At 43.2% G+C, this 18,048-nt stretch overlaps 1 protein-coding gene across 1 annotated transcript; it reads right to left on the bottom strand.

Moving 5' to 3' along the window:
• Positions 1-588: 588 nt before the first annotated feature.
• On the bottom strand, positions 589-16,566 carry LOC115457866 (lymphocyte activation gene 3 protein-like). Its single transcript, XM_030187530.1, has 8 exons — positions 16,472-16,566; positions 13,044-13,176; positions 11,390-11,598; positions 7,792-8,049; positions 6,302-6,649; positions 5,437-5,733; positions 4,430-4,551; positions 589-877 (listed from the first exon to the last, which is right to left on the bottom strand). The coding sequence occupies exons 1-8, from the start codon at positions 16,518-16,520 to the stop codon at positions 779-781; spliced, it is 1,515 nt and encodes a 504-aa protein (XP_030043390.1). The 5' UTR covers positions 16,521-16,566; the 3' UTR covers positions 589-778.
• Positions 16,567-18,048: the final 1,482 nt, after the last annotated feature.

Below are 18,048 nucleotides of genomic sequence, written 5' to 3'. Positions count from 1 at the left end.
CCCCAGTGGAGTATTCCCCCCCCCCCCCCCCCATTTCTTCATGGGCTCTGTTGGCCATGGGATGCTCAGCTATGTCCCTTCACTCCTTTCTCCATCACTATCAAAGGTTGTAGTTCTTTCTCTCTGCTGGCAACAGTTACTTTCCTTTTCCTCCACATCATTAGATGGGTAGGGTAACAAATGGCAAACAAAGCTGAAACTCGAAACTTAAAGGTGAGTGAGTGAGTGAGAGAGAGAGAAGAAAAAGATAATCAAGAAAGAAAGAGAAAAGAAAGCACGAAAGAGTTAAAACAAAAGAGCAGATAAAGAAAAGCAGGAGAGAGAGAGAGAGAGAGAAAGGAAAACAAAAAAAAAAAGAGAGAAAACGGGAGAGAAAGGAAAACAGGAAAGAAAAGAAAGCTAGAAAGAGAAAAGGGAAGCAAGGAAGGGGAACAGAGAAATCAAAGCAAGAAAGAAGGAAGGAAGGAAGGAGAAAAGAGGATAGAAAAAGAGAAGAAGCCCAGAAGAAAAAAATGAAGGAACATTAAATAAATTAAGAAAAGGCAAATAATAAATATTTCAGGCTTTTATTTTAATTAAACAATATATATTCTATACAAATATATTATTAAACTCCTATACAGTAAAGATTGTAGAGAGGAATTGGTAATTCCTGTCCTTCCTCTCTTGTCCTTGTTACATAGATAAGAAACAGGCCAGTAGGGTACAGAAAGGACCATTAAGTGCCTGTGCAGAAGGGGTTACTAGGAGTCTCTTCCAGTGTCCCAGCTTTACTCTTTTAGGCTGTCTCTTGCTTGGCTCCAGTCTTGAGACATTTCTCAGGGGTTGGGGATAGTCTCTCCACATTCTCCAGTGCTGGGTAGTGCGACAACCTCCGCTGTAGAAAAAAGAGACAGAAAATCTGAGAAAAAGAACAGGATGGTGTGAAAATAAGACAGAGACTAGACCAGAAGCTGAGAAGATTTGGATCAGCCCCAGAACTCTGGGATTCACCTTCTGCGCTTGGCAATTCTTTCCTTTTGCTGTTTGAGAAGGGAAGAGAAGGGGCAGCCGAATCACAGCCTGTTATTCTACAAGCGCAAAGTGTTAGAGATGAGAATCTGGTGTTGTGGGAAGGGGGTGGGGAGTAATTTTATAATATATCTATCTGCCTTTATAAACTTGGCTCAAACTCTGACCCAATTCACATGCACAAATTTACACCGACTCCAAAGCCAGGTACTTTACATGTGTACAATATATATTTTAGGGATTGGCAGCCCCAAACTTTTCATTTTGTTTTGCTTCTCATTATATTTATTTATTTTTTTAGACATTTAAACCCCACATTATCCCGAACATACTCGAGTTCAATGTGGCTTACAATAAATAAAACAGACAAGGTTTACAATACCATAAACAAAATATCAAGAGCAGAGTAGTATAAATAAGATACAAATAAGAACTAAACAATAAAACCATTGATGGCCAGTTACAATCTAACACACTCCATCAATGGTTAGAAACCTCTCAAAGAGGAAAGTTTTCATAGGTCATCTTTTCCACCTTCCCTAACCATTCCTTATATAGTCAGTCTATCATGCTCCACAAGAACAAGTGACAACCTCAGGACAACCCCTGGGGAATCAGGTCCATAACAAGGAAACTTGCTGCACTAGTTCAACCTACATCTGCTGGAGGTAGAGAAATACTGAAGGGTTCCAGGTTGCATCAGCCCTTATATCCATGTCACCACTTGAAGAGTTCCATATCTCTACCTTTATCTTCTGGTAGGAGGCTACAACCCATTGGTCTAGACCAGTGGCTCTCAACCCAGTCCTGGGGACACACCCAGCCAGCTTCAGGATACCCACAATGAACATGCATAGGATAGATGTGAATACAATGGAAGTAGTGCATGCAAATCTCTCTCATGCACATCATCCATGGACATCCCAAAAACCCGACTGGCTGAGCGTGTCCCAAGGACTGGGCTGAGAACCCGTGGTCCAGACTCGTCTAGCAGGATAAGGAATATTTTCTATTGGATCTAAAAGTAATGCATGGCATTTGTAACTTCATTGCAAGTCCCTAAAAACATAAGAATAGCCATACTGGGTCAGACCAATGGTCCATCTAGCCCAGTATCCTGCTTCCAACAGTGGCCAATCCAGGTCACAAGCACCTGGCAGAATCCCGAATACCAGCAACATTCCATGCTACCAATCCCAGGGTAAGCAGTTGCTTCCCCTTGTCTGTCTCAATAACAGACTATGCACTTTTCTTCCAGGAACTTGTCCAAACCTTTTTTAAATCCAGATACACTAACCACCATTACCTCATCCTCCGGCAAAGAGTTCCAGAGCTTAACTATTCTTTGTTTTTAAAGCATTTCCATGTAATTTCATTGAGTATCCCCTGGTCTTTGTACTTTTTGAAAGAGTAAAAAATCAATTCACTTCTACCCGTTCTACACCAGTTAGGATTTTGTAGACCTCAGTCATATCCCTCCTCAACCATCTCTTTTTCAAGCTGAAGAGCCATAACTTCTTTAACCTTTCCTCATATGAGAGGAGTTCCAACCCCTTTATCATTTTGGTTGCTCTTCTCTGAACCTTTTCTAATTCTGCTATATCTTTTTTGAGATATGGCGACCAGAATTGAACGCAATACTCAAGATGAGATCACACCATGGAGTGATATGAAGGCATTATAATATTGTTAATCTTATTTTCTATTCCTTTCCTAATAATTCCTACATTATGTTGCTTTTTTGGCCGCCGCCACACACTAAGCAGAAGATTTCAGTGTATTATCTAGGATAACACCTAGATCTTTTTCTTGAGTGCTGACCCCCAAGGTAGACCCTAGCATCAGGTAACTAAGATTCGGATTATTCTTCCCAACGCACATTATTTTGCATTTGTCTACATTAAATTTCATCTACCATTTGGATGCCTAGTCTTCCAACTTCCTAAGGTCTTCCTGCAATATTTCACAGTCTGTATGCATTTTAACAGCTTTGAATAGTTTTGTGTCATCTGCAAATTGAATCACCTCACTTGACATTCCCATTTCCAGATCATTAATAAATATGTTAAATAGCGCTGGTCCCACTACTGATCCCTGTGGCACTCCATTATTCACCCTCCTCCATTGAGAGAAATGGCCATTTAACCCTCTCCATCACTCTCAGGAGTCTGTCATGAGGGACTTTGTCAAATGCTTTCTGAAAATCTAGATACACTACATCAACCGACTCACCTTTATCCAGATATTTATTCATGCATTCAAAAGAAATGGAGCAAATTGGTGAGGCAAGACTTCCCTTGGCTGAATCCATGTTGACTCTGTCCCATGAAAACCATGTTTGCTCAGTGATTTTATTCTTTATAATAGTTTCCATTATTTTGCTGGCACTGACTTCAGGCTTACTGGTCTGTTGTTTCCCAAATCAGCCCTGGATCCCTTTTTGAAAAATAGATGTTACATTGCCCACTCTTCAGGTACTACACATGATTTTAATGATAGGTTACAGATCAGCAGTTTCATGTTTTCATTTCTTTCAGTACCCCAGGGTTGCATACCATCCGGTGGAGGTGATTTACTACTCTTTTGTTGATTTGGCTCAGTACATCTTTCAGGCTCATGGAGATTTCTTTCAGTTCCTCTGCATTGTTACCCTTGAAAACCAGCTCTGGTACAGGTAGATCTCTTTTGTGTGCCTGTGTGTGTTACGTGGTTGGCTGGTCTGCTGTGTGACGTTTCTTTACTGCCTTATGATGGCGTTCCTTTCTATGACCTTTTATGGTATCATTTTTTTAAAAATTGTATTTTGTACACTGCTTTGATCCATTAGTCGGAAAAAGTGGTTTTAGAAATGTATAATAAACATAAATATAAACAAGCTAAACATTTTTATATCTGTTATTAAAGGTTGATTTATTCATTCATTGGTGTGTTTGACTTTAAAAGTTTGTCACCCCTAACACTCTGTTTTGTGTGTTTTGGCTACCCCTTTGCCCCTGCAGCTAGTCAGCCCCTTCTCCCAGCGTCCTCTACTGCTACCTCTGTCCCCTCTCCCCTCTCCCCTTCCCCCCATCCCCTCACCTGCAGTCTGTCTCAGAACAGGAGCTCTCATCTCCTCTTCACCTCATGGCTGTCACTAATTTGAGCCTCAGGTTGCAGGAACTTCAGGGCTGCTCTTGTGAGACTTGAGATCCCCAGGCCAGGGCAGCAGCTCCTGCATCCTGGTCTGGGCACCGTGTAGAGGAGAGAGAGGTTCTGCTCTGGCACTGGCAGCAGAGATGGGAAGAAAACCTGGGGCTTGACAGCAAAATTTCTAGTCAACACAGAGAACTCTGTCTGGAATTTGCTAAGCTGTTTTGGAGATGACATGGCACCATCCTTCCTGTTATGACCCAATCCTGGCTGTGCACAGAAAACTCACCCTTCGGTTCCGCCATGCTAGCAGGAAGATGGCCACCAGGATGAGGAGAACAATGAAGAAGAATACGACGGCAAAGGAAATTTCACCACTGGAGATGGGGCTAGGAGAGCCATTCTGTGCCCCTGTAACAGCAGAGAGAGAGAATATGACAAGGAGAAAGTGTGTCTAATGTATAGAGGACTGAGGAGATGTGATACGGATATTTAAATTCTTGAAAGGTATTCCTAAAGGACAAGTCCATAAACCGCTACTAAACGGACTTGGAAAAATCCAAAATCCCAGGAATAACATGTATAGAATGTTTGTACGTTTGGGAAGCTCACCAGGTGCCCTTGGCCTGGATTGGCCGCTGTCGTGGACAAGATGCTGGGCTCGATGGACCCTTGGTCTTTTCCCAGTATGGCATTACTTATGTACTTATGTAATATGTGAAGATTTCCTCTTCCAAGACAGGAAGTGGTAGAACTAGAGGACATAAATTGAGGTTGCAGGGTATTAGATTTTGAAGAAACATAGGGAAATAGTTTTTTTACAAAAAGGGTGAGCTGATGGATGCCTGGAATGTCCTTCCATTGGAGGTGCTGAGGACAGTAACTGTGGCCAGATCCAACACACAAAGGATCATTATTTAAAACTAGCGCAGAATCAAAGGAAAATTAAAAGACCTTCACACTCTAATCAGGGCAAAGAGAGGTGTAAGTTGCCCTGAGTGGCAGACCGGATGGTCTGTATAGGTCGTCATTTACAATGCTACTGTGTAATTCTGGGGAAAGAGGAGCAACAACAGCTGGAAGGAACAGCAAAATCTGAGGGATCCTGTGCCAGGTTAGAAACAGAATCTGAGCAGAGATGATCCTGGACCAGCACCTGAACCCAAGAGTTGTTTGGGATTTCTTCTCTGCACTATGCAATTCTTTCCATTAATTCTCTTTGGCAACACAGGGACAGACGATCGGGTCAGGGGAGGTTTCTGTATCTGAATTAGAGAAGGGAGGAGCTGTAGATACCTATGACATCCAGGTGGTATTTCACCTGCCCAACAATCTTCTCCTGGGCATAGACGGAGCACACCCAGATGCCAGCGTCCTGTACAGAGACTGGAGCCAGCTCCAGTGTCTTGCCATCATACAACTTGTGTGGTATTCTGCTCCTCTCACTGATATCTTCCTCATCTTCACTGTCATTCCTGACCAGTAGCTCCTCCTTTGACCACTCATATCGTTCCACCCCAGACGGGTCGCTCAGCTCACAGGCCAGCTGGAGCCTGGAACCCTCCTGGATCAGTCCTGATTCACTAGAGGAGACTGAAATACAGAGAGACAGTGACTAATACCCTTCCTCTCTCTCCTACTCTCCTCCCTTCCTCTCTTTATCTCTCTTCCCCTTATCGCCTCCCTCTTTCTCTCTCCTTTTCCTCTTTCTCCTCCTCCCTCCCTCTCTCTCCCTTCTTCCTGCTCTTCCTCTCTCCTCCCTTCCTTCCTCTGTCCTAATCTCGTCCTTCCTTCTTTATCCCTATCATGCCCTCTCTCCCTGTCCTTCTCTTTCATCTACTCCCTCACTCTCCTTCTCATCTTCTCATCCTCTTATCTCCTCCCTCCCTCTCTGTCTTCTTCTTATTTTCCCACTTTCCCTTTCATTCTATCCATCTCTTCCTCATCTCCTTTTTCCCTCCCTCTCCTTGATTATTTCCTTCCTCCCTCTCCTCCTCATCTTCTTGAGCATCTTTTCTCTTCCTCCTTCTCCTTAACTCCCATCCCTCTGTCTTCTTACTCACTCTATTCTCCTCCCCTCCATCTCCTCTCTCATTTTTTCTTTCTTCCTCTGTTCAATTCCTCTGTCCCTCATCTTATGTCCCCCCCATCAAAATGTTACCTCTCATGGTCACCAGCCTCAGCTTCCTGGTGAACGTCTGGCCGTGGTAGGTGAAAGAACACTGGTAGAGACCTGCATCTCCTTCCCCCACCTCTGAGATATGAAGAAGGAAGTTTTGGTTCACAGACTGCAGCAGGGAGCCATGACTGGACCAGGATTTTGATCCCAGAATGGCTAGGCCCGAGGTGGGAAGAGTCTTTTTATGACCATCACTCTGGATCTGACTCCAGCTGACAGATAACCCTGCAGTACTGCTCTTCGTGATTCCACTCAGGTGACAGGGCAGCTCAATGCTGGAGCCCACCATAGCATAGATGAAAGAGGGGTTCAAATCGCCATACGAAAAACCTAGACAGAGGGGTAAAAATAAGAGGGGGCTGAGTGAGAAAGGAAAGGGAGATCTGGGAACAGAAGCAAAGAGATGGACACAGACATACAAGCGGAGAGATACACTAGAGAGCTAGCAACAGAAATGCATTTCCTCCTGTACCATGCAAAATGAAAAGAGAGAAGAGATTCACATTTCCCAAAGAGCAGAGAGAGAAAATCAAAGACTTCCCACAAAAGAATGAGCAGGAAAAACTCGGGAAAGAGGAGAAACAGGAGCTGGAGCAGCAAAATCTGTGGGATCCTGAACTCAGGTTAGAAGCAGAAATGCAAAGAGAGAAGAGATTCACATTTCCCAAAGAGCAGAGAGAGAAAATCAAAGACTTTAATAACAAAGAATGAGCAGGAAAACTGTGTCTAATCCTGGAGAAAGAGGGGAAACAGCAGCTGCAGCAACAAAATATGTTGGATTCTCTCCAAAATGCATTTCCTCCTGTAATGTGCAGAGAGAGAAGAGAAGTGCATTTCCCACAGAGCAGAGAGAGAGAAAAACAAAGACTTCCTACAAAAGAATGAACAGGAAAACCTGTGTCTAATGCTGGGGAAAGAGCAGAAACAGCAGCTGGAGCAGAAAATCCTGTACTGTTCAAAATGCACTGAACCCAGTTTGGAAGAAGAATATGAGCAGAGACAATGTGGATCAGCACCAGAATGCAAGAAGAGGTTTCTGGGTTTTCACTGCTGCACTTTCTTATTTTATTTTACTGTTATTATTACTTTTGCATCTTTTTTTCTCTGTAATTTACTCTTTATATTAGTTTGATAACACATGAGAATAGTGTCAGGGCAAAAATGTTTCCTGAATCAGAAGCTGAGAGAGAAACATATTTAAAGTGAATGAGAAGCTCTCAAAATCTGTCCTTCTGTTAACTTTTATTTTAATTGAATTACAATTGCTAGACAAGACAAGAGTCAGAGAGGGAAAAGCAGCAGATTGGAAGAGAGGGAACCAGACAGAAGGAGGAAGGGGAGGGCAGAGGGGGAAGGGGGGAAAGGGAAAGGCAGTGAGATAATGAGGAAAGGGGGATGGACAGAGGGGTAATGGGGAAAGCTTAGGGTGTGGAAATGTGTGGCGGTGTAAGGAAGGAAGGGTAAGACCATACCTAGGACCTGCAGGTGGTATGAGGCAGACCCCTTCTGACTCCCATTCTCATACAGCAGCTCACAGCGCCAGTCTCCTGAGTGCTGCGGGGTCAGCTGCTTGATGGTCAACTCCTTCCCATGCAGGATGTGTGTCTTAGCAGAGATCCTGTCTTCATTGTGGTACCAGCGCACCTCCTTCTCCTTCTGTGGATAGCTGCTGGCACAGGTGAGGGAGACCCTGCCAGTCTCTGGAAGAGTGCCTGAGGGTACTGCAGTGACTGTAAGAGAGGAGAGGGTTAACAGCAGGGCAGTCTCTTTCTCACTCTCTCTCTCTCACCATATCTCTCCTTCTCTTTAAGACAATGGGAAGAATTGTGACATGTGGTATTTCTGGTTTAGAAAGTAGGTTTTACAAGCATGAAAACATCCTGACCTATAACCTTCCCTCCCCCCCCTCCCCCCCCCCAAAAGAAGGACATAGGAGACCAAAGCCAACTGAGCTGCTCCTTTATCCAAATTGGAAAATGTGGACCTGGCAGAGGGAGACTCTCTCAGAAACTATGATAAGATGGCTTTATACCAAAGAGTGCCAAGCCAAGAGAAAACACCACAAGACTGGCAGATTGCTTCTCTGGAAAAATACAGGCAGTAGAGGGATTGTACTGAACACTGAGATAGTTCTTTACTAAGCCAGACAGTAATAGCAGAGCATGAGGAAAGGAGTGAGAAACAGGGGATGTGGGTTCAATTCTCTCCACAGCTCCCTCTGACCCTGGACAAGTCGCTCAACTCCTCCACTGCCCCCAGTGCAAAAGCTTCAATTGTCAGCCCACTAGGGGCAGAGAAAGGTGGTATCTCAAGGATGTCACAAACATTAAACATAAATGAACAGAAGTATGAAGGTGCCTTTGGTGATTACAGCATCTTCAGCACATCACCGCGCACTGTTTCACAACCTTTCCAGGTTACATCCAGTGGACACCAGGCTAAGCAAGGTCCCTTGCACTGAAAATGATTGTCCAAATCAAGGAACAGGTTTTCTTGGGCTCTAATGTCAGGTGGCTGGTGAAGGCACTACCCTGATATTGCTCACAGGGTGACACTGGCACAGCATCAATGTCTGGTTCTACCTTTCAATCTCTCCCCACCCCGGATCTCATCCTTTCTAGCCTTGGCTTTGAAGTCTGCTGATGGAAGGTGATAAATACATAAATTCAGACTTGCACTGGGCACAGCTCAGAGCAATAGGAAAGCAAACGAGAGATTTGAATACAAGGATAACAGGTCACAGCTCAAAGAAAACGATGCATTTATGTACCTCGGAACGACCCAACCAGAAAATGGAACATTATACAAATCAAGATAAGATGAATCATAGCAAAAGAACTATCAGGAGAGCCACAAACATCTGCCTGAAACAGCAAAGGGAAGCTTGTTTTGTTCTCAAGAGCCAAACACAGAGTCTAACAACAGAGCAGGAGGAGGGGAAGTCGAGCAGGTGAATGTTCAGCGATGGACTGGGATACAGATAAGACATCCACATTACGTGACGTGTAAGAACCAGGATTGAATAGAACTCTCCATACCTTTTATAATCATTTCATGTATATCAGACATCAAGAGATCCTGTAGTTTGTTCATTTTCTAGAAATGCTTTGGAATAACCTACCTCCAGAACTTACAAACAATGGCAAAATGGACGGAAAGCCAGAGGATGAGATCCAAGGCATACTGAACTGCAATTATACAGACATGGGTAGAGGGGGCAATTTTCAAAAGAGGTCACCTGAGTGCAAAGTGATTTTCAAAGGGAAAATCCACACAGACTTTCCCTTTGAAAACTTCCAATGCACACAGTCTGCTTTCTGTGCTGGCCAAGTGTGGCTCAGAAACTGCACATCTACATTTTGAAAATGCAACATCCATGTGTTGTTTTTCAAACCCTGCCAAAAAAACAAGTCCTGGAATGCCTTCCCATAGCTCGGCTAAAAGTGAAATCCCTGGCTGGCTTAAGGGTGGGCAGGATTAACCCAGGTAAATCAAGAAATTAAAACTGTTCAGCACCCAATATGTAACAGAGGAATGGCTGTGTGACGCTCAAAATAGTCTAAGAACCACGTGTAAATCTCATGGCAAAGCAAATGATCACCACTTGTAACAACTGCAGATTTCGATGCTCCAACTACAAATTATTTTTCCTTTTGAAAGGCTTTTTAAGGCTTCTCTGTGGTACTGAAATTTCAAACCTGTGTGAGGTCGGGAGGTTAGAATACACAATCTTACTACAGGTGCCATCCCCACAGAACAGGGTCCGAGAGGCTGGAGTGGCCCATGTATTTGATGAACTGTATGTTTGTTTATTTTATTTATTTATTTATTTATTGCATTTGTATCCCACATTTTCCCACCTTTTTGCAGGCTCAATGTGTCTTACAAAGTATCGTACTTGGTGGTAATGTTGCTGTTAGCGGTAAAGCTCTCGGGACTGATGGTTTACCTGCTAAATTTTATGAAGAACTGTGGTAGGTGACTGAGAATGAAGATCTGTTCTGCAGCTTGCCTTACACCTCAGGTAGTACAATTTGTTGAATGCTAAGCCTTTTTCTCTTACGATCTGAGCTCAATTCAGATATTTTTAGGGCTGAGACTGTAAGCAGTCTGAGCATGTTCATTGCCCACTGGCTAAGGAGCCTTTACACCCTTTCCATTGAACCTTCCTCCACCTACTGTGCTACCACTGGAGTGGTGTTTGCAATCTGGGATAGTGAGGTCAACATTACTGTTTTTACAGTCCAATAGAATGATGTCGAGAGATTACTGCCTCAGAAACCTTGCCATGCTAGGTTAGACCAAAGCTCCACGAAGACCAGCACCTTCTCTTTGACAGTGACCAGTTCATATCTCCTGATGAAATCAACAGATGTAGTAGGAAAGATCTTTCTACATTACTCACTCCCAGGAGTAAGCGGTGAAGATACTAATGGCTAATAATTGTTAATGGATCTGTTCTCTGGGAACTTCTCTAAACCTTTCCAAATGAAGCTAATATTAGTAACAGCAGCTTTCTGAGAGAGTCTCCTTTGTCACACTGAGAGGAATGGGATGAGAGTGCTGGATGGATCCCTGCTCACGAATGGAGGATTACAGGGAAGGTGTTGTGGAGAAGGTGGCAGGGAATTTGCCAGGGAGGTTATTGGCTCTGGTGCAATCATTCTTTCCTGATTATTGGCGCTCTAGCACAGACTGGCATAGTTACATTCTAAGATGTCTCTGTTGGAAGATATTGAGAAGATCACAGTGGACATTTTTGGGAGACAGAACACTGGTTCAAGCAGTTCCTTTACCTTCGATTGGATGAAGGAGGTCAGGGTTCAATCAACATCAGCATAAAGGAACCATGGGCGGAGAAGTTTAGTCATCCTTTTTCTGGTGGGTGCAGTTAACAATGAGCTTCTCCATCCCTCCCTTCCTCTCTCTCATTCTCTCTGTCACACCCTCCCTCCTTCCCTCCATCTTTCTCTTTTCCTTCTCTCTCTCATTTTTTGCCATCCACTCCTTCCTCAACCCACTGCAGAGAAGGCTTTGCCCTGTATTGAGTAGACTTTAGCATTTCTTTACCTTTGGTAACATGTAGCAGGACCTGACAATGCAGGGAGAGCTCTCCGTACTTTATGGACCCTGTATATAGCCCAGCATCCATATATTGGACTGGCTCAATATGAAGAGAGAAGACACCTTTCTGGAAGAGACTTTCTTTAATTGTTGCTCGGTGGACCATGTGATGTCCCCTCTTCACCACCCCATTCTGCTCCACCAGCAACATGGTCCTGAGGGACAGAAGAGCAGAAGGCATGTCAGTGCGGGGGAGGGGAGAGGCAGAAAGAGAAAGAGGGGGAAACTGGGTCCAGTCAGGATACTCTCCGCATAGCCCCAGAATCTTCTTCAAAAAGGGACACACCCATCTACTCACCCACCCATACATGAGCCTTATTTGACTTCTGACCTCTTCCCAGACTCTCTGTCCCAACACTCACAAATGAATGATCTGTTCAAGGAAGCCCGGGGGGAAAAACAGAGGCTCTCTAGCTTGAAGAAGTGAAGGCAGAGGATTTCTGGGGTCTCTGATATTGTACAGGAATTAAATTTGGGCAGGACATCATCTGTCATCTTACTCTTTGGTGCTTATTTTCGATGTCTGAAAACTGGCATTAGATATCCATATAACATCCAAATCCCAATTGTACAATCGCAGGATATGGACATCTAAAACGGCAGCACATCCATATGGCAAGGGGGTGTGGTATGACTAGGGAGGGCCTAACATGGATGTCCAGCTCCAATCACAGAAGGGGAGGGACATCCAAGTCAAAAAGATGGATGTCCCTATTGAGACCTGGTACTTGTCATGTTCAGGTTACAGAAAGGTGCTCTGTCCATTGGTGGGATTAAGACACTACCCCCTCCTTAATCCCCCAGTGGTTACTGTCCCTCTCCCCTGAATGTGAAACCGGCTGGGTCTATGACAGCTTCAGGTACTATAGCTATTCTTAACAAAGCAGTAGCCCAATGGTTATTGTAGTAGACTGAGAGCCAAGTGACCCAGGCTCAAATCCCATGTCAGCTTTTTTTTTTTTTTTTTTTTAAATAATGAGCCCTCCAGGGACAGAAAAATACCTACTGAACCTGAGCACATAATACATCTGCAAGCCTGAAGGGTAGCGAAGTGGTGTACATTCAGGTAAGTAGGTATTTTTCTGTTCCTGGGGGGGCTCATAATTAAAAAAAAATAAAATCATAAACAGCTGAAGTGGAATTTGAATCTGGGTCCCCTGAGCCTCAGCCCACTGCTGTAACCATTAGGCTACCCCTCGGCTCTGCATGGGTAGCTGGTTCAGGTTTATTTAATTTGATTAACCACTGAAGGGTATCCATTTTATAACACGGACTTTCCTATGCTGCCATGTCCCTTGTCCCCCTCGCTCCCTCCTGTTCATAAACAGATGTTCATGCTGGACGTTTTCAGAACATGGATGTCCATCTCACATTTATTTTAGTACAGGCTGTATCCTTGTTGTAAATACATGTGAGAAGGACATCTTATTTGTGACATTCTGACTTGGACGTCCACGTTTGGAAATCCTTTCTAAAATGGCCCTCTTTGTGACCATGTCATCTTCTCCAGAACCCTCTCTCACTATCACTAGCAGGGGGGGGGGGGGGCTCTCATCTACATCTGCACCCCAGTATCTCTGATCTCTCACCACCTTCTCACCTCCTCTCTCTGCTCCAGCGCACAGCTATTCTCCAATGTCCGGTCTGTCTCTCGTCAGTCACATTACATGGGAGGGTCACGGATGTCCCTTCTTGTGCAAACACCAAGGGAGTGAGGGGGGCCATAGCCCAAGCTGTGGGGAAAAGGTACAAGCTCATCACAGAGGGATCATAAAAAGGGAAAAGAGAAGACTGACCACTGTACGTGGCTGTCACTCTGACTGTCTCCTTCTCCTTGTTTCTCTGTATATTTACCAGTTCAGTCACTACTCAAAAGATTTATCCAGGTAACTTCTGGAGTTATCCAGAAAAACCTTAACTTTTGAACTTACCACCCCATTTGATTAATGTATTGTTGTGCCAAAATTAAGGGGGAAAATTGATATTTTACTGTTAACCCCAGGTCTCATTGCATAAAGCGGGATCTGTGCTAAAACAGCACATTAGTGGTAAAATAACTCATCTTAACAGCAGCCCATGTTGATAATTTCCCCCCTTAGTGTGAAGAGTTTCGTAACCAGCTGATATTGTGCCGGAGAACGTAGTGAAGGCGGTTGGCTTGGCAGAGTTTAAAAAGGGGTTGGACAGTTTCCTAAAGGACAAGTCCATAGATCGCTACTAAATGGACTTGGGAAAAATCCACAATTTCGGGAATAACATGTATAGAATGTTTGTACGTTTGGGAAGCTCGCCAGGTGCCCTTGACCTGGATTGGTCGCTGTTGGGGACAGGATGCTGGGCTCGATGGACCTTTGGTCTTTTCCCAGTATGGCATTACTTATGTACTTATAATGCCTCATTCCATTAATAAGAGCCAACCTCATCAGTGATGTCACAGTGGCTTGATTGCCCTATACTTGGCTCACTTCTGATATTGTGATGTCATAATACCTCATTTTACCAAAAAGAACCAACATCATTAGTGATGTCACAACGGCTTGATTGTCCTATACTTGGCTCACTTCTATTACATATAGCAATTATTTCCATTTTTAAAGGTATTTCTATTTACTTTAATTAAGGGGTGACATTATCAGTGTGGGTTACTGTTAAGATGTGCTATTTTACTGTTAACCCTGGTTATTAATAACTAGGACTCATTGCATAAAATGGGACCAATGGTAAAATAGATTGAGTTAGTGGTAAACAACCTGTCTTAATGGTAGCCCAAATTGATAACTTCCCCTCTTAGTGTGAAGAGTTTCAGGATACCTACTGTTTTCAACTTATCCAGAATACAGCTGTCAAACTTATACGTAAGTACAGAAGTATTGCCATACTGGGAAAGACCAAAGGTCTTCATGGTGCCCAGAAGTTTGAACATGTAACTCCCTTTTTGAAATCATCCCACTGGCTGCTGTTTCCTCACCACATCACCTACAAAATGTTAGTTCTGGTCTTCAAAATCCAAATTACAGGAGAACCAATCTTTCTAGCAAATCTGCTGTCTACTAAAAACCCTACTTGCTCCCTCCGTTCACAGACACAACAACATCTGATCGTCCCGTCATATAAAGAAATCACTCAAGCTGGAATAAGGTGCTGTATTTTCTTTGTACGGGGCCCTGAGCTTTGGAAAAAGCTTCCTGAGATGTTACGAATCCAGTCATCCATTGACTGATTCAAAATAGACTTGAAGACCCATCTCTTTCAAACAGCATACTTATGATGATTGCGGCAGTTTTGACAGCCCTGGGTAATTCCCTTCCCTTATGTGTGTTCCTATATCATCCCGCTTTCCTTTCATGATTACTGTAGTTCTCCCCACTTTCCCTCCAATATCTGTCCGTCTTTGCTTTCTCTGTTTTCTCATCTTTCTTTGTATAGCCTGTAAGCCGCCTAGTTGGTATTACTGATGGGTGGGGAAGCAAGTTCTACATAAACTTGGAAACTTGGTAACCAGAGCTGATATTGTGATGTCATAATGTCTCATTCAACCAATAAGAACCAACCTCATCTGTGATGGTACAATGACTTCATTGCCCTATACTTGGCTCATTTCTGATATTGTGATGTCATAATACCTCATTCCACCAATAAAAGCCAACTTCATCAGTGATGTCACAATGGATTGATTGTCCTATACTTGGCTCACTTTTATTACATATAGCAGAGATTTCCATTTGTAGAGACATTTCTTTTTTAGTTTAATTAAGGGGGGAAGTTATCAACGTGGGCTACAGTTAAGACGGGTTATTTTACTGTTAACCCCAGTTATTAGTACCTAGGTCTTTCTACATAAAATATTTATGTTTATTCATAAATTTGATATACCGCTTTATCAGAGTTTGATCAAAGTGGTTTACAATAATAAAAATGTATAAAATCGGTAGAAAGGAATGCCATTGCAATTGATAAGAAAGTTGACACATTCAAATTGGAAAAGAAATAGATTGCTCTGTAATCTTCCAGACATAACAAAGTGGTGGTGGGGGAGAGAAAAAAGCTAGTTCAAAATAATATGTTTTCAAATGGGATTTAAATTTTAAAAAGGAGTGTTCTGATCTGATATCAATGGGTAAATCATTCCATAGTTTTGGAGTTAAATAAAAGAAATGAAGATGTTCTGGTAGTTTCATACTGGACTTTCTTTGGTGCAGGAAGAGTGAAACGTTGACCATGTAGAGAACAAGAGAATGTACTGAGCGTGTTGGGGTATACGGAATAACCGTGCTTGCACAAGTAGAAAGAGGTACCCAAGTGATAGGCCTTAAAAGCCAGAAATAAGATCTACAGTTGGGTGCAAAAATTGGTAGAGGATAGCAAAGGGGTAACAGGCTCATTTTTTTTAGCACGACACTGGAAATGGGCAGCATCGTTATGTAAAGCTTGAAAGGGTCTGAGATTATCTGCATAGACCTAGTTACAGTAGTCCAATCGAGAAATTAACAATGCCCATATGAGAGTGTGCATAGCAGAGAAACCTAAGAGACTGTGTCAAGAGCGAAGACCACGAGTGTCAGAAAACCAAGTTGTACCAATTGGGAAATTTGTGCTTCGAAGGTGAGATGTGGAAAGGGTAGATGTGAAGCGTCTGTTTATTCTTTACAAAAATACTAGGACTAGGGGGCACTCAATGAAGCTATAAAGTAGTAAATTTAAAATTTATTGGAGAAAATGTTTCTTCATTCAACGTGTAATTAAACTCTTTAATTCGTTGCCAGAGAATGTGGTAAAAGCGGTTAGCTTAGCGGGGTTCAAAAAAGGTTTGGCCAGCTTCCTAAAGGAAAAGTCCATAGAACATTATTAAAATGGACTTGGGGAAATCCACTGCTTATTTCTGGGATAAGCAGCATAAAATGTTTTGTACTTTTTTGGGATCTTGCCAGGTATTTGTGTTATTACAGACTATTTTGGATAAAATATTCTGTCTATGTGTCCGTTTCTCTGTGTCTGTCTGTCTGTCTCTTTGCCGGCTTTCAGACTTACCTTGTGCATGAACACTGAGCCAAAGAAACCACAGCAGCTGGAAGTGCATCTTGAAGGAGCAGAGTCAGTTACTGCATGTGTCCTGGCAGAAAGCCTGTCTGTCTCTCCCGTGGTTCTTCCTTGCTCCTGCCACCTCTCTCTTTCTCTCTCTGGGGATCGGTGGCTGCTTTTCTGTAAGTGGGGGTAGTGGTGAGGGTGTTGGTAGCAGCGTCACTGCCTGAGAACTGATGTCACTTTCAGAAAGTGCTGAGACCTGTTCCTGCCTCTGAGCTCAGGCTGTCAGATACATTCAGAGAGACTTTACCAGTCCTCAGTGGAAAATCTCACAGGTCCCTTGCAGCTTCTCTTTACTGAGATCTGTAAACCCATGTGTGATGGGCTGGAAACAATGAGGCATGAAACAAGGGGCTAATATTGTTCTCTCCCCCAAATCTGAGTCTGCCTCTGTTTCTCTACTGCTGCATCTGTCAGAGCCTCTTTTCAGAAAATATCTCTCCTTCCATATCTATTCTTGCTGCAACATTCTCATTCTTTGGGTTTCTCCTCTTAACTTTATCTATCTCTTTCTCTTTGTTATGGAAACAAGTCACTTTAGTTTCATTTAAGAGCAGAGAAGGGATAAAGCCATTAGAACGAACGCTGAAAACCTGAGGCCCAGCAAAGCCAGAAAAGAGCAAAAGAGAACTAGGATTCTGCTCTTTATCATACACAAATCAAATCAATTTTTGTATACCGCTAATATCCCCTTTCCATTTACATTCTAAGTGAGACAAAAGCCGATAATGTTAGTGTGAGGTATCAGACCACTGGTGTAATGCATATGTAAATATAGAGAAGAAACTAGGGGGTTTACACATACATCATACCACCACCACCAACAACAACAACAACAACAACAACAAAATAACACTAACTCCCTCCACAGCAGGAACTCTGCGACCCAACACAAAACCCTGCATAACACACTCAGCACCTACAGAGGAAACCAAGTATACTGTAACTGCACTAACTTCCAGGATTTACACAGCAACAACCTTGTCTATGAAAGTCAACTCTGCAAATATTATAGCACCTTTAGTACATCAAGACACCTCTAAGGGGAAAAGTGAACAAAGCTGCCTGAGACAAATCCTTACACAAAATGCACACTAGCAGAACACTGCAACTCAGTCACACATGCAGAACAGACAGGTTTGGCCAAGTTCCTGGAGGAAAAGTCCGTAGTCTGCTAATGAGACAGACATGGGGAAGCCACTGCTTGCCCTGGTATCGGGAGCATGAATGTTGCTACTCTTTGGGGTTCTGCCAGGTACCTGTGAGCTGGATTCGACACTGTTGGAAACAGAATCCTGGGATATAGATGGACCATTGTTCTGATCCAGTATGTCTATTCTTATGTTCTAAGTAGAGAATAAGGGACCTAAATTAGAAATAGAAACATGCAGACAAATCTAGAAAGGGAAGAGATGCACATTTTTCAAAGAGCAGAGAGAGAGAAAATCAAAGACTTTAATAACAAAGAATGAGCAGGAATAACTGTGTCTAATCCTGGGGAAAGAGGAGAAACAGCAGCTGGA

Source organism: Microcaecilia unicolor, chromosome 14 (assembly GCF_901765095.1).
Source record: "Microcaecilia unicolor chromosome 14, aMicUni1.1, whole genome shotgun sequence".
NCBI classification, from domain to species: domain Eukaryota; kingdom Metazoa; phylum Chordata; class Amphibia; order Gymnophiona; family Siphonopidae; genus Microcaecilia; species Microcaecilia unicolor.
This window is presented reverse-complemented; position numbering and strand designations above follow the sequence as displayed.